This window comes from Sus scrofa, chromosome 8 (genome assembly GCF_054392235.1).
Source record: "Sus scrofa isolate SSC_HxYL_T2T_F1_AM1 chromosome 8, Sscrofa_HxYL_maternal_Yorkshire_Landrace_v2.0, whole genome shotgun sequence".
Classification (NCBI taxonomy): Eukaryota; Metazoa; Chordata; class Mammalia; order Artiodactyla; family Suidae; genus Sus; species Sus scrofa.
The window spans coordinates 38,335,753-38,355,479 of NC_139390.1; the positions used below are offsets into that span (position 1 = coordinate 38,335,753).

The window sequence follows — 19,727 nt, forward strand, 5'->3', positions numbered from 1 at the left end:
TTACAATTTAATTTCTACTGGACAGCAAACTGATTATTTTATATATATATATATATATAAAATATATATATATATATATATATATACACACACACACACACACACACATATATAGACATTTAAAAATATTTTCATTATGGTTTATCATAGGACATTAAAAATTTTATTAGTCAATTTATAATGTTCTGCCAATTTCTGCTATATAGCAAAGTGTCCTAGTTTTATATATTTTATATATATGTGTGTATATATATACATACACATTATTTTTCTTACATTATATTCCATCATGTTCCATCACAAGTGATTAGACATAGTTCCCTGTGCTATATAGCAGGACCTAATGCTTATCCACTCCAAATGCAATAGTTTGCATCTGCTAACCCTAAACTCCCAGTCCATATCACTCCCTCCCTCTCCTCCTTGGCAACCACAAGTCTGTTCTCCATGTCCATGAGTTTGCTTCTTTTCTGTAGATAGGTTCATTTTTGCTGTATATTAAATTCCAGATATAAGTGATATTTGTCTTTCTCTTTCTGACTTCACTTAGTATGAGTCTCTAGTTCCATTCATGTTGCTGCAAATGGCATTATTTTATTCTTTTTTTATGGCTGAGTAGTATTCCATCGAGTATATATACCACATCTTCTTAATCCATTCATCTGTCAATGGACATTTGGGTTGTTTCCATGTCTTATCTATTGTGAATAGTACTGCAATGAACACAGGGGTGCACGTATCTTTTCGAGTGAAAGTTTTGTCCAGATATATGCCCAGGAGTGGGATTTCTAGATCATATGGTAGTTCTATATTTAGTTTTCTGAAGTACCTCCATACTGTTTTCCATAGTGGTTGTACCAATTTACATTCCCACCAACAGTGTCAGGAGGGTCCCCTTTGCTCCACACCCTCTCCAATATTTGTTATTTGTAGACTTATTGATGGCCATTCTGACCTGTGTGTGGAAGGTACCTCATTGTAGTTTTGATTTGCACTTCTCTAATTAGTGATGTTGAGCATTTTTTTACATACCTATTGGCCATCCATATGTTTCTTTGGAGAGATGTCTATTCAGGTCTTCTGCCCATTTTCCACTTTGTTTTTTTGCTGTTGCATTGTATGAGTTGTTTGTATATTTTGGAGATTAAGCCTTTGTTGGTTATATCATTTCAAACTATTTCCCCCCCTTTTGAAGATTCTCTCTCTCTTTTTTTATGGTTTCCTTTGCTGTGTAATGAGCTTTTAAATTTGGGTAGGTCCCACTGATTTATTTTGCCTTTTTAGGGCCACACCTGCGGCATATGGAGGTTCCCAGGCTAGGGGTAGAACTGGAGCTGCAGCTGCTGGCCTATGCCATGGCAACTGAGGATTTGAGCCATGTCTGCGACCTACACCACAGCTCACAGCAATGCCAGATCCTTAACACACTGAACAAGGCCAGGGATGGCACCTGTGTCCTCAAGGATACTAGTTAGACTGTTTCTACTGAGCCATGATGGCAACTCCCCCATTGGTTTATTTTTGTTTCTATTTCTATTGCTTTCCATTTCTATTGACTAACCTAGGAAAATATTTGTATGGTTATGTCAGAGAATGTTTTGCCTATGTTCTCTTTTAGGAGTTTGATGGTGTCTTGTCTTATATTTAAGTCTTTAAGCCATTTTGAGTTTATTTTTGTGCATGGTGTGATGTGACCTAGTTTCATTGATTTACATGCAGCTGTCCCTTTCCCAGCACCACATGTGGAAGAGACTGTCTTTTTCCTATTTTATATTCTTGGGTTTATTTCTAGGTTCTCTATTCTGTTGCATTGGTCTGTATGTCTGTTTTTTTTTTTTTTTTCCTGTTTGTTTGTTTTGTTTTGTTGATTTTTAGTGCTGTGCTCACAGTATATGGAAGTTCCCAGGATAGGGGTCGAATTCTGCTGGCCTACAACAAAGCCCCAGCAACATGGGATCTGGGCCACATCTGCACCCTACTCCACAGCTCATGGCAATGCTGGGTACCCTACCTGAGGGAGGCAAGGGATTGAACCGCATCCTCATGGATACTAATCGAATTTGTTTCTGCTGTGCCACAATGGGAAGGAACTCCTGTATGTCTGGTTTTGTACCAGTACCACACAGTCTTGATGATTGTAGCTTTGTAATACTGTCTGAAGTCTGGGAGAGTTGTACCTCCTGCTTGGTTTTTGTTCCTCAGGATTGCTTTGGCAATTGTGGGTCTTTTATGGTTCCATATACATTTGTGTATTGTTTGTTCTAGTTCTGTGGAAAATGTTATGGGGAATTTGATAGGGGTTGCATTGAATCTGTAGATGGCTTTGGGTAGTGTGGCCATTTTAACAATATTAATTTTTCTACCCCAGGAGCATGGAAATTCTTTTCTTTCTCTCTTTTTTTTTTACTCAAAGAATTACATTTATAATTGTACAGAATATCTTTCCATTTCTTTGACTCCTCTTTAATTTCCTTGATTGTTTTATAGTTCTTAGCATATAAGTCTTTCACTTTTTTGGTCAGGTTTATTCCTAGGTATTTAATTTTGGGGGGTGCGATTTTTAAAGATATTGTATGTTTATATTCCTTTTCTAATATTTCATTGTTAGTATACAGAAATGCAACCAATTTCTGAATGTTAATCTTGTACCCTGCTACTTTGCTGAATTCATAGATCAGTTTGAGTAGTTTTTGTGTGCAGTCCTTAGGGTTTTCTATATATGGTATCATGTCATCTGCATAGAGTAACAATTTTACTTTTTCTCTTCCAATTTGGACACCTTTCATTCCTTTTGTTTGATAGCTATGGCTAGGACTTCCAATACTATGTTGAATAAAAGTGGTGAGAGTGGGCATCCTTGTCTTGTTCCAGATTTTAGTGGGAAGGTTTTCAGATTTTCTCTATTGAGTATTATATTGGTTGTGGGTTTGTCATAGATGGCTTTTATTATGTTAAGGTATGTTCTCCTCTATACTCACTTTGGTGAGAATTTTTATCATGAATGGATGTTGGATTTTGTCAAATGCTTTTTCTGTGTCTATTGAGATGATCACATGGCTTTTGACTTTTCTTTCTTTTCTTTCTTTTTAAAATCCTTTTGGGGCTGCACCCATGGCATATAGAAGTTCCAAGGCTAGGGGTTGAAGGGAGCTGTGGCTGCCAGCCTACACCACAGCCACAGCAATGTCAGATATGAGTGGCTTTTGCGACCTACACTGCAGCCCAAGGGAACACTGGATCCTTAACCCACCGAGTGAGGCCAGGGATCAAACCCATGTCCTCATGGATATTAGGATTTTTCTGCTGAGCGACAATGAGTTTTGCTATTAGGGTGATGGTGGCTTCATAGAATGTCTTCAGGATTATTCCTTCTTCAACTTTTTGGAAAAGTTGAAGAAGGATGGGTATAAGTTCTTTGTATGTTTTGTAGAATTCACCTGTGAAACCATCTGGTCATGGACGTTTTGTTTGCACAGAATGTTTTTATTACATATTCAGTATCATTTCTAGTGACTGGTCTACTCAGTTGATCTACTTCTTGATTCAGTTTTGGCAGGCTGTATGTCTTTAGAAAGCTGTCTATTGGGGAGTTCCGGTCGTGGCGCAGTGGTTAGCGAATCCGACTAGGAACCATGAGGTTGTGGGTTCGGTCCCTGCCCTTGCTCAGTGGGTTAACGATCCGGTGTTGCCGTGAGCTGTGGTATAGGTTGCGGACGCGGCTCGGATCCCTCGTTGCTGTGGCTCTGGTGTAGGCCAGTGGCTACAGCTCCGATCAGACCCCTAGCCTGGGAACCTCCATATGCTGCAGGAGTGGCCCAAGAAATAGCAAAAAAAAAAAAAAAAAAAAAAAAGCTGTCTATTTCCTCTAGGTTGTCAAATTTGTTGGAATATAATTTTTCACAGTATTCTCTTAGGGTTTTTTGTATTTCTGCAGTATCTGTTGAGATTTCTCCTTTTTCATTTCTGATTTTATTTGAGTTCTTTCTCGCCTATTTTTGGTGAGTCTGGCCAGAGTTCTGTCAATTTTGTTTATACTTCAAGAGAATCAGCTCTTGGTTTTACTGATTTTTTCTTCTGTGTGTTTCCTGAATCTCTATTTTATTGATTTCCTATGTGATCTTTATGATTTCCTTCCTTCTGCTGACTATAGATGTTGAAAAGAATGTATATTCTGATTTTTTTGGATGTAATGTCCTGAAAATGTCAATTAAGTCTAACTTTTCTATTGTGTCATTTAGGATCTCTGCTGCCTTACTGATTTTTGGTCTAGAGGATCTGTCCATCGATGTCAGTGGGGTGTTAAAATCTCCTCCTATTATTATATTTCCATCAGTTTCTCCTTTTATGTCTATATTTGTTGTATGTATCTGAGTGCTCCTTTATTAGGGGCGTATATATTGATGATTATAATATCCTCTTCTTGAAAGGATCCTTTTATCATTAAATAGTGTCTTTCTTTATGGCCTTCATTTTAAAGTCTATTTTTTCTTTTTTTTTTTTTTTTTGTCTTTTTGTCTTTTTTGTTGTTGTTGTTGTTGTTGCTCTGTTGCTATTTTTTCTTTTTTTTTTTTTTTTTGTCTTTTTGTCTTTGTTGTTGTTGTTGTTGTTGTTGCTCTGTTGCTATTTCTTGGGCCGCTCCCACGGCATATGGAGGTTCCCAGGCTAGGGGTTGAATCGGAGCTGCAGCCACCGGCCTACGCCAGAGCCACAGCAACGCGGGATCCGAGCCACGTCTGCAACCTACACCACAGCTCACGGCAACGCCGGATCGTTAACCCACTGAGCAAGGGCAGGGATCGAACCCGCAACCTCATGGTTCCTAGTCGGATTCGTTAACCACTGCGCCACGACGGGAACTCCCTAAAGTCTATTTTTTCTGATCTGAGTATTGCAACTCCTGCTTTTCTGTCTTGTCCATTGGCATGAAATATCTTTTCCCATCCCCTTACTTTCAATTTATAGGTGTCCTTTGCCCTAAGGTGAGTATCTTGTAGACAGCATATTTTAGGCTCTTGCTTTTTACCCAGTTTGCCACTCTATCTTTTGATTGGAGCATTCAGTCTATGCTGCTCCCATGGCAAATGGAGGTTCCCAGGGTAGAGGTCTAATAGGAGTTGTAGCCGCTGGCCTACACCACAGCCACAGCAACTTGGGATTCCAGCCGTGTCTGCGACCTACACCACAGCTCACGGCAATGCCAGATCCTTAACCCACTGAGCAAGGTCAGGGACCAAACCCACAACTTCATGGTTCCTAGTCGGATTCGTTAACCACTGAGCCACGATGGGAACTCCTGGAGCATTCCGTCTATTGACATTTAAGGTAATTATAGATAAATATGTATTTATTGCCATTTTAAAACTTGTTTTCCAGTTGAGTCTCCTTTGTTCCTTTCTTTCTTTGGTTGGATGATTTCCTTTTATTTGATGCTTATGACCTTTTCTTTTTAGTTTTTGTGAATGTAATATTTGGTTTTGATTTGTGGTTGCTCTGTTTTTCAAGTATGTGAACCCCTTCTTATATCTACTTGCTTTAGCCTGGCAGTCATACAGGCTCAAACATACTAGGAAAAAAAAAAAAAAAAAAAAAAAGAGTCTATATTTTCTTACTTTCCTTCCCCACATTCTATGATGATTTTTGAAGTCCTTTTTTTAACATCTTCATGTTTGTTCTTTTACTTTCCTTGTGTTTATAATCACTTTTACAACAGGTTTCTTTTTTTTGTTTCTTTTTTAGATCTGGCTTAAGTGATTGCTTTCCAACTGTGATTTCCTCCATCCTATTTCTTCTTACTTCTTTTTTATTTAGAGAAGCTCTTTCAGTATTTCTTTTAGAATAGGTTTAGTATTGCTGGATTCTTTTTGTTTGTTGGAGAAATTGTTTATTTCCCCTTCTATTTTAAATGATATTCTTGCTGGGTAGAGTATTCTAGGCTGCAATTTTTTCCTTTTTAGAACTTTGAATATATTTTGCCACTCTCTTCTGACCTGTAATGTTTCTGTAGAGAAACAGCTGATAGCCTCATGGGGGTTCTCTTATAATTAACGCTTTGTGTTTCTCTTGCTGCCTTTAGAATCCTCTCTTTAACTTTTTCCATTTCCATTATAATACATCTTGGTGTGAGCCTGTTTGGGTTCAACTTGTTTGGGGCCCTCTGTGCTTCCTGAATCCTGATACCTGTTTCCTTTAGATTTGGAAAGTTTGCAGCCATTGTTTCTTCAAATATATTTTCTTTTTTCTTTTCTTTCTTTCTTTTTATTCTTTTTCTTTCTTTCTTTTTTTTTTTTTTTTGTCATTTTAGGGCTGCACCCATGGCATATGGAGGTTCCCAGGTTAGGGGTCTCATCGGAGCTGTTGCTGCCAGCCTACACCAGAGCCATAGCAATGCCAGATCCGAAACGTGTCTGTGACCTACACCACAGCTCACAGCAATGCCATATCCTTACCCTCTGAGCAAGGCCAGGGATCGAACCTGCAACCTCATGGTTCCTAGTCAGATTCGTTTTCACTGTGCCAAGACGGGAAGTCCTCAAATATATTTTCAATCCCCTTTTCTTTTTCTTCTTCTTCTGGAATCCCTATTATATACATAGATTGGCCTGCTTTATATTATCCTGTAGATCGCTTATATTGCATTCATGTTTTTTCATTTGGCTTTCTGTCTGCTGACCTGATTGGGTGATTTCCATTATTCTATCTTCCAAGTCACTAATTCATTCCTCTGCATTATTTGGTCTGTTCTTCAGTGCCTTTAACTCAGCTTGCATCTTTTCAAATGAATTTTCTAATTTTCCTTGGCTCCTTCTTATATTTTCTAGTTCCTTTCTAAAGGAATCTGCATTACTGTTCATATCTGCTCTTAATTCCTTCAGTATTTTCACTATCTCCTTTTGGAACTCAGTGTCTATTTCATTGTTTGCTCCTTCAGGGGAATTGTCTTGTTCTTTTAACTGGGAATGATTCCTGAAGGTTTTTTTTTTCTTTCTTTCTTTCTTTTTAGGGCCACACCTGCAGCATATGGAGGTTCCCATGCCTAGGGGTTGAATTGGAGCTACAGCTGCTGGCCTACACCACAGCCACAGCAATGCCAGATCCAAGCCATGTCAGCAACCTACGCCACAGCTCACGGCAATGCCAGATCCTTAGTCCACTGAGCGAGGCCAGGGATCGAACCTGTGTCCTCGCCGATGCTAGTCAGATTCATTTCAACTGAGCCACAATGGGAACTCTGATTCCTGGGCTTCTTAATTTTGCTTATATTTTTCTCATTCTGTAAGTTTAGGGCAAACTACTATTGCATTCTTGGAGGGCTGTTTAAATGTGAGAACACCCCTGGGTATTTTGTGAGGGCTTACTATTTATTTACTATTTATTTTTGGCACAAGGGCTGCTTTTTCGGATGCTTACTGTTTCTTCCCTCAGTGTACACAGGCTGTTATTCCCTTGACAGGGTGCTATGTGTGCTTCCAAGGAGATGGAGGCAATGGGCAGGGCTAATAGCCAGTGCCTGGTTGCTGGGACTTTGACAGTGGCGAGGACACATGGGAAAGGTGGTACAGGCCACTCCTAGTTGCCTGGGAAGTGGCAGTGACCCTCAGGCATGTGTAGGCGGCACCGGAGTGGTTGGCAGTGGCAGCAGCAGGGCATGTGCATTCCCAGGGGAGTGAGAACAACAGATGGTGCTAGGTTGCCGTGCCCTCCTCTGTGCCGACCTGTGAGGTAACTGGGGCTATAGGTGGTGTCTATTCATGGATCCCTAGTGGTGGCAGGCCATGCACACCTCTGGAGTCTGAGATGACTGAGTTTGCCACCACCTGTAGACCACCCAAGAGGTGCCATGTTATGCTTAGCCTGTGCAGGAGGTACCACAACTCAGAGCTGGCACAAGAGGCACCTTGTCACTGTAGCCCCACCCTCTGTCAGTCTTCACATGAGAAAAATATTCCTATGGTGACCCATCCCTCCTCTTCTTGCCCTCCCCAAAAAGGTGTCTTGCTTCTCCAGAGGGCCCAGACCTCCTCCTGGGTTCTCTCAGCTATGGTGCTCCGCTCCCCAGCCCTAGGTGCACTGCTCCCTAGCTCCTCAGGCTGTCTCCACATAGCCAACCCTAGTCCTCTTCCAAGAACTGACCTCTGGAGATGGAGTCTCAGCACCCAGCCCCTTTCCTAGTGTCTCAGGCTGTGGTGTCCTGGAAGGTGGTACAGATGGTCTGTGTGGCTCTCCCTCTCTGCTTTGCCCTCCTTAGTCTAGCTACTCTGCCTTTCTCTGAGGCTTTGAGGTCCCTCTGTCTCGGCTGATCTCCCCTTCAGTTAGGTGGCTTCCCAGGGTGCGAGTTCCTTTCCTCTTTCACATCTCCCTCTTGGGTGTGCTAGTCTTATCCTGATTCCTCTCTCTTTTCCCCCCTTTTGTTCTACCCAATTATGTGGAGGCTTTCTGGCCCTTTTTGGAGGCTTTTGGAGGCTTAAGGTCTTTTCTTAAGCCTTTTGGAAGCTTAAGGTCTTCTGCCAGCATGCTAGTAGATGCTCTGTGTGAATTGTTCTACAGGTAGTTTTTTTTTTTAATGTGTTTATGGGAGAAGGTGAATGCCATGTCTTACACCTCTGCCCTCTTGATCCCGCCTCATCATAGGACATATAGCTCTCTGTGCCATACATAGGACCTTTTTGTTTATTCTTTTGAGGTTTTCAATAGGACTTACTGCCTGTAGGTCTAACTCTGTTGCTTAGAGCTTGTTGTTGCTCTTCTTGGACAAAGATTGGAAGATGTTTTTTATCAAGGGCAGACAGTACATATTTTAGGTGTTGCACACCATATATTCTCTGTTTCAATTATTTAACTCTGTGTTGCAGGCAAAAATAGCCGTAGATAATACGTAAACAAATGGAATGGCTGTGTTTCCACAAAGTGTATTTACAAAAACAGGGAGGGGGCCACATATGACCTGAGGGTTGGAGTTTCGAGACCTGTGTTTAAGATTCTAATCAGCCTATCAATTTCTATTAATGTATCATCTTAAATTTTGAATAACTCTACAGATCATTTTGGGGGGAAATGAGTTTTTACACTCTTGAATCTTCTGATTCATGAAGATGGTATAGTCTTCCATTTAATCAGGTGGCCTTTAATTTCTCTCAATAGCATTTGGAATTTTCTGTATGGAGGTTTAGCACATCTTTGACTAGACTTATTTGTAGGTATTTGCTGTTCTCTTATCATAAGCGGTATCTATTGCTAAAGCCAATGTATGTGTTTGCTGGGAGTTTCTTCTGGTCTTGCTTGGGGTCACTCATAAGTCTACAGTCCTAAAATGGCTTAAATGGGGCTGAAGTTCCAAGGTAGCCATCCTCATATGCCTGGCATTCTGGGAGTCAGCTGGGCTCTCATCCTCCAGAAGGTTAGAGATCAAATAGTTTCCCAGTGTTGGTCTCAATTTAAGAGCCTTACGGCATGATGCCAAAAAAAAAAGCTCCAAAAGGCCCCCGAGCACTAGACTCAGAAGTTGCATAGCATCACTTCTAAATCTGATTGCTCAGAGCAAGTCACAAAGCCATCCCAGACCTAAGGAGTGGGAAAATAGACTCCCTTTTCTCTCTTGCTGTCTTTCTGCATGGCTGCATCCAAGGCATATGAAGTTCCTGGGCCAGGGATTGAATCTGAGCCACAAATGCAACTTTTGCTGCAGCTGTAGCAACGCTGGATCCTTTAACCCACTGCACCGGGCTGGAGATCAAACCCAAGCCGCTGTAGTTGGATTCTTAACCCACTGTGCCACAGCGGTTTTCCAGACTCTAACTCTTGATGAGAGGACCAGCAAAGTCATATTGCAAAGAGGTGTGGACCTAGAGGGGCATGATTCATGAGGACTATTATTCCACAGCTTCTGGGGTAGGCAAAGAATTCTGAAGACAGAAGACTGCTTGCCAGACTTTACTGAAGTTGAACATATGTGTACCCTGTGACTCAGCAATTCCACTCCTAGATAGATACCCAAAAGGTACGTGAACATATATACATAAAATATGTACATGCATAAGAATGTACATAGTGACATTATTTGTATGATGACCAGATCTTTTTTTCTTCTCTGTCTTTTTGCCATTTCTAGGGCCGCTCCTGTGGCATATGGACGTTCCCAGGCTAGGGGTCTAATCAGAGCTGGAGCTGCTGGCCTACATCACAGCCACAGCAACGCCAGATCCGAGCCAAGTCTGCGACCTACACCACAGCTCACGGCAACACCGGATCCTTAACCCACTGAGCAAGGCCAGGGATTGAACCCACAACTTCATGGTTCCTAGTCGGATTCGTTAACCACTGTGCCACAACGGGAACTCCCTGATGACCAGATCTTGACTGATACTTTCGTACTGTTGACAGCTCTTTCCTCTTCTCCAATCTGTTACTACTCTTTCAGTCCAGATATAAGATCACTACCCCCTTTATACGAGGAGAAAGCCTTAATAGCTGTTTTCTCATACCATATTCTTCCCCTGGATAATCCACCAATCTGAAATTACCACCTGTCAAAGACTAAGGTTTGTATCTCTATTACAAGAAGTTGCTCTATTATCCAAAAGCGGCCTCTCCTCGGAAATCACAGATTCGGTCTGCAGCCATTCTCTGTGAGACCGACATGATTTTGGGAAGTCTCTTCTATTGCCAGAATCTTTATTTATAGCTATAATTTAAGTAACTCTCTACTTTTGTTACTAATTATTCATGCACAGTATTTGTGCTTCATATACCTAACTAGAACATTGAGGGCATAAGAACCAGGTTTTACACTTCATTTTGCATAGGCCTTACAGGTGAAAGATAAAATAGTGCTTATTTAATTAAAGACCTATCGCCTGTTTTAGGGGAAGGAAAATGCCTGTTATATGCAGTTCATGTGAAAAGGAGAAGTTCTTTTTGCCAATTGAAAACATACTGGATTTACCTTCAGGCTAAGAACTACTGTTAGGCAGTGCTAGACTGGAGTGAAAGAAACATTTCTTTGCAGGTGACATCTATAATCTATGACATGCTTACTTCTTTTGCTTGCCCACATACATACAAATCACGGAAAAAGATCTCAACTTTGACACAGGCTGCAGATTTTCTGGACCACAACATCATTATGCATTTCTCAGAGAAATACTGCCTTTTTTTTTTTTTGTCTTTTTTAGGGCCACACCTGTGGCATATGGAAATTCCCAGGCTAGGGGTTGAATCAGAGCTGCAGCTGCAGGCTTAGGCCACGGCAACTTGGGATCCGAGCCTCATCTGCGACCTACACCACAGCTCACAGCAACGCCAGAGCCTTAACCCACTGAGCAAGGCCAAGGATCGAACCTGCATCCTCATGTTACCACTGAGCCACAATGGAACTCCAAGAAATACTGCTTTTATATCCCCACGTGCAATGTTGACAGCAGCTACACAGTGTCCACACAGAAGCTTTTTTAAGGCCAATGTTCCATTGTGATCTTAGGTTCTAATAGGGCCAATTTCTAAAAGCTGAAGATGGGAATTTATTGGTCAGAGAGCACCGAGGCCCCATTTTCTCAGTATATCCCTGAGGCAAATGCTAGGAGGTTGTTTCTTCCATCTCAGCTGTTCTGCCAGGTTAACAATTCTGGTGTCACTAGCAAACGACTGGTTTTTTTTACATGGTAAAAAGGGACTGACCTGCTCAGCTGCTTCTCTTTTGGCATTGTAGGTATCCAGGTGTTCTTGCAACTCCAAAACACTGAACTTGAGTGTTTCCAGCAAATCACAGGACATCAGCTGTCAAATCAGAAACACATTGATCCAGGTCACCATTTCTAATTTTTTATTTTTTCGGTCTGCACTCAAGGCATATGGAAGTTCCCAGGCTATGGGTCGAATCAGAGCTACCACAGCTGCCGGCCTATACCACAGGCACAGCAATGCAGGATCTGAGCCACGTCTGTGACCTACAGCACAGCTCAAGGCAATGCCGGATCCTTAACCCACTGAGTGAGGCCAGGGATCGAACCTGCATCTTCATGGATACTAGTCAGATTCTTAACCCACTGAGCCACAACGGGAACTTCCCAGGCCACCATTTCTGATCATAATCACACAATGGTTTGCACAATGTTTTGCAAGGTCATTCTCTTGTTGAAACCTTAATTCTTTTGATATTTTAATACATAATCTACAAACGTGCTTGCAGACAGGTGGGGAAGACCAGGGAGTTGTGGGTTCTTCATGGGGGGAGGCCTGGCCCCCTCCTACTTGTTTTTATTCAGCTTATCAGGGAAAAGTGCACATTTCTTTTTTTTTTTTTTTTTTGTCTTTTTTTTTGCCATTTCTTGGGCTGCTCCCACAGCATATGGAGGTTCCCAGGCTAGGGGTCGAATCGGAGCTGTAGCCACCAGCCTACGCCAGAGCCACAGCAACGTGGGATCCGAGCCGTGTCTGCGACCTACACCACAGCTCACGGCAATGCTGGATCCTTAACCCACTGAGCAAAGCCAGGGATTGAACCCGAAACCTCATGGTTCCTAGTCGGATTCATTAACCACTGTGCCACTACAGGAACTCCGAAAAGTGTACATTTCTACAGCATGACTCTTTAGCTCTCTTATCTAGGGCTCCGTGGAGGGTGAGGCCAGCATCAGAAATAGTCCCAAGTCACTGCGTGTAAAATATAGGAATTGTATTTTTCGCTGGATATGTATAATCAAGTTGAAAATATGAACTTAACACTTTTCTTAAAAACATCTTTTTGTCCTTTTAGGGCTGCACCTACAACATATGGAGGTTCCCAGACTAGGGGTAGAATTGGAGCTGCAGCTGCTGGCCTATGCCACGGCAACTCAGGATCTGAGCCGCATCTGTGACCTACACCACAGCTCACAGCAATGCTGGATCCTTCACCCACTGAGCAAGGCCAGGGATTGAACCTGCAACCTCATGGATCCTAGTCGGGTTCGTGAACCGCTGAGCCATGACAGGAACTCCCTACACTTTAAAATTCTAAATCACCTTTAAAAAAGACCATTGACTGAATGATGCCTTTCCAATTTATAATTTTATAAATTATAAATAATTTTATAATAAGCCCTCATGTAAGAACTTACTGTTTCAGCATCTACAAAGACCGTTGGGCACTCGGAACACATCATCATCACTTCCAAGGAACTTTTAAATTTGGTACCAATGCGTTGCAGACTCTCACCGAGAAAGCTGACTGCCTCGTTAGTTAGGTCCCCAAACTTTCTCTGAATTGACTATGGAGAAAACATAAGAAAAATGTTAGCATTTCATATGTGAGCGTTTTTTTCACCTTTAAGAAAAAAAGCATCATTTATAGTTAAAGCAACTTTTTATTTAAAAACTATTATTGTAGTGACATAGAGAATTCTCTAAACTGATCTGTCAATTCTTGTTTTTAGGTATTTCTTTAGGACACATGGTAATTTCTAAAAATGATGGAAGATTTACCAAACAGTATTCCTGAAAAAAGAAACTAATGATACATGCCATTCATCTTCCCATTCCTGTGATTCTTTTCATTAGGAAGGACAGGGAATACGTGCTCTGTGTTCTTGGAAATATAAAGTCCTCATACATCCTAGGAAGTAAGTAGCTCCTCTAAAGTTCTACCTGGGAGTTCCCGTTGTGGCTCAGTGGGTTAAGAACCTCACTAGTATCCATGAGGATATGGGTTCGATCCCTGGCCTCCCTCAGTGGGTTAATGATCTGGCATTGCTCTGACCTGTGCTGCAGGTCACAGATGTGGCTTGGATCCCACGTTGCTGTGGCTGTGGCTTAGGCCAGCAACTACAGCTCTTATTCAACCCCTAGCCTGGGAAGCTCCATATGCTGCAGGTTCAGCCCTAAAAAAAAATAAAATGAAAAAAGGTTTTACCTGGAACAAACTCTCAGTAAAAGCAGCTTACCTTCCTTGGCTATGGGCTGCCATCTGACTTGACTTAAAGCCATCAAAAATGCATTAAGAGTAATATCTTTTCAAAACCTAAGAGTATTCATTCACAAAACAATCAGACATTAACTGACCTATAGTGTGCATGCAATGAATTAGACTATCGATAGTATAATTACTGTACCAATCCTTAATGTGTACCTACATGTATATATATATGTAGTACTGTTAGGGGGTCATTATGAATAATTAAAAAAAAAAAAAAGCATGAGCCACAACCTCAGGGATCAAGAAATTTCTATCTCTGGAAAGAGAAGATAAATAGAAGACAAAGTGACAGTATAAAACCTACAGAATTAAATGTTCCAGTTAATAAGCATTAAAGAACTTCCAGGAGGGAGAGACTGCAGGTGGGAGTGGCGGGGAAAACTTCAGTGAGAATATGTACTTCGCTGGGTCTTCTAAGATGGCAAAATTTGCTCAGGTAGGAAGGAAAGGTGGCAGGTAGTTAAGAAAATTATGATTTAATGATTTCAATGATTTAATTTAGCATTTCTCTCCACCTTGGTTTCCTGGACTACAGAATGCTAAAAATATATCTATGTTACATTCTGTTGTAAGAATTATTTAATGTAAAACATTTAGCTTAGTGCCTGGCATCCAGTGAGGACTCAATACATGTTAGCTCATATTATTATTTTTAGGGTTGGAAGCAACTTTTGCTAAAATTCATACAGGAAAGAAAATGTCCATGAATTTAACACTTTATGATAAGCTGCCTTATGACACTGACTGTAAACTCCTTGAAGGCAGGAATCATGCTTTATATTTCCTTGGTGTCTTAGAAGCTGCTTATTCAGCACAGTGCAGGCAATTTTTCAGATATTGGTTTGAAATTTAATTGCCTTGGGGAGATAGCTGTCCTGGTCATTGTATAATGTACCAGCAGCACTACAATGTCAAAGTGTAAATCTGGGGAGTTCCCATTGTGGCTCAGTGGTTAAAGAATCCAACTAGGAACCATGAGGTTGCCGGTTCGATCCTTGGCCTCGCTCAGTGGGTTAAGGATCCAGCGTTGCCGTGAGCTGTGGTGTAGGTCGCCGACGAGGCTCGGATCCCGCGTTGCTGTGCCTCTGGAGTAGGCTGGTGGCTACAGCTCTGATTAGACCCCTAGCCTGGGAACCTCCATATGCGGCAAGTGTGGTTCAAGAAAAGGCAAATAAGACAAAAACAAACAAACAAAAAACAAAGTGTAAATCTGAGTATCATTATCTTAGGGGAAAATGTTTTTAAAGGAAATCAGTGGGAATGTTAATTTTTTTTTTTTTGTCTTTTTAGGGCTGCACCCGAGGCATAGGGAAGTTCCCAGCCTAGGGGTCGAATCAGAGCTATAGCTGCCAGCCTCCACCACAGCCACAACAATGCTAGATCCCAGCCGCATCTGTGGCCCATGCCATAGCTCATGGCGATGCCACATCCTTAACCCACTGAGTGAGGCCAGAGATCCAACCTACATCCTCATGGATGCTAGTCGGGTTCGATACCACTGAGCCACAACAGGAATATTAAAATTTGAGATACTGATTTTAGACAAAAACCTATAACTTTATCAGGGAGCTGTAATAACTCATTCAGAAAGCTTAAACCTCACTGACCTGAAAGAGCCGAGAAAACACGTGAAAAGTAAACACTGCACAGGACCCATCGGTGTCAGACAGCATCTGATTGACGTGGCAGCGCCAGGCTTCTTCTTCGTCATCGTATGCAACTGGCTGAAAAGCGGCGATGATGGCAGAAAGAAACGGTGACGGCAGAGGCGATGTCTGTACTTCTGGAAAACCGTCTTGCTCTTCTTCATCTTGACTGTTAACACAAAGAGAATCATTACAGTGCTATCTTAAGTTCTATTCCCATTATTGCTGTGTAAGTAATACAGTGTATTCTTTTTTAAGTCATCTAATAGATTATTTGTTTGTTTGTTTGTTTTGGTCTTTTTAGGGCTGCACATGCGGCATAGGGAAGTTCCCAGGCTAGGGGTTGAAATGGAGTTGCAGCTGCCGGCCTACCCAACTGCCACAGCAACTTGGGATCTGAGCCTACACCACAGCTCACAGCAATGCCAGATCCTTAGCCCACTGAGCGGGGCCAGGAATCGAACCTGCGTCCTCATGGATACGCGTCAGGTTTGTTACAGCTGAGCCACGATGGGCACTCCAAGATTATTTTTTACTTACACACGTTGATTTAGAAAATGTACAACCATTTAAGCTTTGTAAGAAAGCATGAGTATGCAGATTTTCTTATTAATTCTTTTTCTGTCTATGGAGCATCTTTGGAATTAGAAATCTAATTTCCCATGACTGCCTTAAAACAACCCAAGTCCTACAGCATGCCAGGCCTATAGAATACTTTCAGTAACTTCTATGAATAATACAGATTAGAATGGTTTCCTTTTAAATAGTCAATTTCTATTTGAACAAGCCCAAATTGACAGTGATATTATTATTATTATTATTATTATTATTATTATTATTTTTTTGTCTTTTTGCCATTTCTTGGGCCGCTCCCGTGGCATATGGAGGTTCCCAGGCTAGGGGTCGAATCAGAGCTATAGCCACTGGCCTACGCCAGAGCCATAGCAACGCGGGATCCGAGCTGCGTCTGCAACCTACACCACAGCTCACAGCAACGCCGGATCGTTAACCCACTGAGCAAGGGCAGGGACAGAACCCACAACCTCATAGTTCCTAGTTGGATTTGTTAACCACTGCGCCATGATGGGAACTCCGACAATGATATTATTATTTTAAAGATGATTTTTTGTCATGTACTTTTGTATCAAAGGTTATATATAGGATGCTTTATGTCTTTTTTTTTTAGGGCTGCACTCACAGCAGATGGAGGTTCCCAGGCTAGGGGTTGAATCAGAGCTACAGCTGCCAGCCTACACCACAGCCAGAGCAACATGAGATCCAAGCTGTGTCTGTGATCTACACCAGAGCCCAAGGCAACCCACTGAAGGAGGCCAGGGATCGAACCTGTGTCCTCATGGATACTAGTCAGATTCGTTTCCACTGAGCCACAATGAGAACTCTTATTTGGTGCTTCATATGGGTTGTTTTCATTCAGTCTTCACAGCAACTCTGTGACAGTTAGGTACTATTAGAACTCTAGTTTTTTCATCAATGAGGAAGGAAAAAAGTTCAGTGAGGTTAAGTGATATGCCGAGACAGAGCTAGAGTTTGAACCCAGGACCATGGGTCTGTGTTATAGGCCATGACACATCCCATGTACTTAGCAGTATGGCAGTTAACAGATCTGATTCAAAGAAACAGATCTGTTCATTTTCTTTGAATAATTTCTAATCCCAACAGCCAGATCATATATCCAAAAATGAGACAATGGAAAGAGATATATTTGGGTTGGGCATCCTTTAAAGACACGTGTGACTCTGGGTCTTAAAGATGAAGAAGTGTTTGGAGTCGGATTTCATAAAATATGTCAGGGTCTTAAAATTGCATGTGTTGGAATTTCTGCTGTGGTGCAGCGGGTTAGAAGAATGCTGTGTTGCTGCAGCTGTGCCTTGGATTCAATCTCTGGCCCGGGAACTTACATATGCTGCTGGTGCTCCCATTAAAAAAAAAAAAAAAAAAAAAAAATTGCATGTTTCATATTACAGGGTGGCTCCACAAGGCTTGACAAAAATTACAGAGCAAGTCACATGGAAGAGAGGCATCTGAGATGACTAGGGGGAAACAATCAAAATGAAGCAGACACTTGAAAACTCACTTCGAATTCTACTTCAAGGAGTTCCCATTGTGGCTCAGTGGTAACGAACCCGACTAGGATCCATGAGGATGTGGGTTCTATCCCTGGCCTCGCTCAGTGGGTTAAGGATCTGGTGTTGCTGTGAGCTGTGGAGTAGGTCGCCGACATGGCTTGGATCTGGTGTGGCTGTGGCTGTGGCTGGCAGCTGTAGCTCCAATTTGATCCCTTGCCTGGGAACTTCCATATGCCATGGGTGTGGCCCTAGAAGCAAAAACTCTTCCTCAAAAAGCTTAATTTCTAAAATGTCACTGTGGTGATTGAGTTGAGCAAAATGTATCCTGCAAGCTTAAGTAGATACACCCTTATATTTTGTAAGGCTGTTCTGTTTCAGATTTAGTACTTGGCCAAAGTCAACTCTTTGGCTTCAGCCTTTTAGAAAGCCAAACATGTGAGTATGGAGCCCTGAATCATTTCTGGCATCCTTGAACTTGTGTATGATCTGTGCATGAGTGATGCACAGGCTACGGTCACATCCACGTCAGTATGATGAACAAGACCCGTCACCAAGATTTGTTAATATCTGCATATACACTTTCACATATAGGTAAGCATTCTTGACAAACTGAGAGTGAAAAACCTCATATGCTGTCTCTACTGGCTAAAACTCTACTGGCATCGTGGCACAGCGGAAATGAATCCGACGAAGAACCATGAGGTTCTGGGTTCGATCCCTGGCCTTGCTCAGTGGGTTAAGGATCCAGCATTGCCGGGAACTGGGGTGTAGGTTACAGACGTGGCTCAGATCCCATGTTGCTGTGGCTGTGGTGTAGGCCAGAGGCAGCTATAGCTCCAATTCGAACCCTGGCCTGGGAACCTCCATATGCTGTGGGTTTGGCCCTAAAATAGAAAAAAACAAACAAACCAACCCCAAACTCTATTATCACTTGAAGTATAAATGAAAAGCTTTTACTGTAGGAGTAAAACTCTGATATAGCTGATTACTAAACATTTTTTATATAACAATAATTATCAAAGGGCTTCAAGTTGTTGAATAGGGAAATAGACACACCAATGGAGAGTGCATTAAATGAGATGCCTTTGTAAGGAACATTATTTTGAGCCATAAATATTTATAAAATAATAAAAAAGCAAAACAGTAGGTACAGATATATCATAATCCTAATTATGAAACTGGTACGTAAGTTACATAACAGCCATCAACACTTTAACAGTTTTATGTAATAATTATTCAATTTCTTCAGCTCATGAGTGAAAAAAAAAGTCCTATTTGAGAGTTATTCATACTTTGTGATAATAAATTTTAAATGTGTGATGCATAAACACTTCAAAGGAGCCCGCTAACATCTGAAGGCTGTGAACATAAGAAATGATCACTTCCGCCCATTTTATAAAGTCAAACTTTAAAATGATAAAATGACCACTGATAATAAAACTATAAAATAATTTTTGGACTATATTCCAGATTTGTTCTCTTATCATAGATGTTCACTCCATGTTTTTTTTTTTTTTTTTTTTGGTAGGGCCACACTCATGACATAAGGAGGTTCACAGGCTAGGGGTCCAATTGAAGCTGCAGCTGCTGGCCTGCACCAGAGCCACAGCAACACAGGATCCAAGCTGCATCTGCAACCTACACATGGCAACGCCGGATCCTTAACCCACTGAGCGAAGTCAGGGATCGAACCCGCAACCTCATGGTTTCTAGTCAGATTCGTTAACCACTGAGCCATGACGAACTCTCAACTCCGTGATTTTGATGCTTGGCTCTGGCCAGGACCCAGTATCAATGGGAACATTTGGCCATTTGGCCTTCACTCAGCATAGGCACTTGGCGTACTTCTAAATGCAGGCTGCCCCTCACTATGCTCTGAGAATGGCCTGTTTGTTTTGTCTTTCAGTGAATTCATACACCCACGGCAGTAACTCACTTTATCTTTAAAGATAACGACATTATGATTATAGACTAGAATACAGAGGAGGGGGAGTCGGGACTCCGGCACAGAGGAGCATACATGTGAGATGACAGGAGAGAACGTGCCAT

The 19,727-nt window shown here is 41.7% G+C and overlaps 1 protein-coding gene across 28 annotated transcripts in view; it reads right to left on the reverse strand.

Annotated features, from left to right (window-relative positions):
• The window catches only part of FRYL (FRY like transcription coactivator), a 351,368-nt gene that overhangs the window by 10,383 nt on the left and 321,258 nt on the right, over positions 1–19,727 (reverse strand). For all 28 annotated transcript variants that reach the window (XR_014812414.1, XR_014812413.1, XR_014812412.1 and 25 more), the window contains 3 exons: positions 15,553–15,760; positions 13,092–13,241; positions 11,671–11,769 (listed from right to left, as the gene is read on the reverse strand). Coding sequence is in view for 25 of the 28 variants with exons in the window: in XM_084971998.1 (XP_084828124.1) it covers positions 11,671–11,769; positions 13,092–13,241; positions 15,553–15,760 (457 nt within the window). In the remaining 3 variants the exon portion in view is untranslated. The remainder of the gene's footprint in view (positions 1–11,670; positions 11,770–13,091; positions 13,242–15,552; positions 15,761–19,727) is intronic.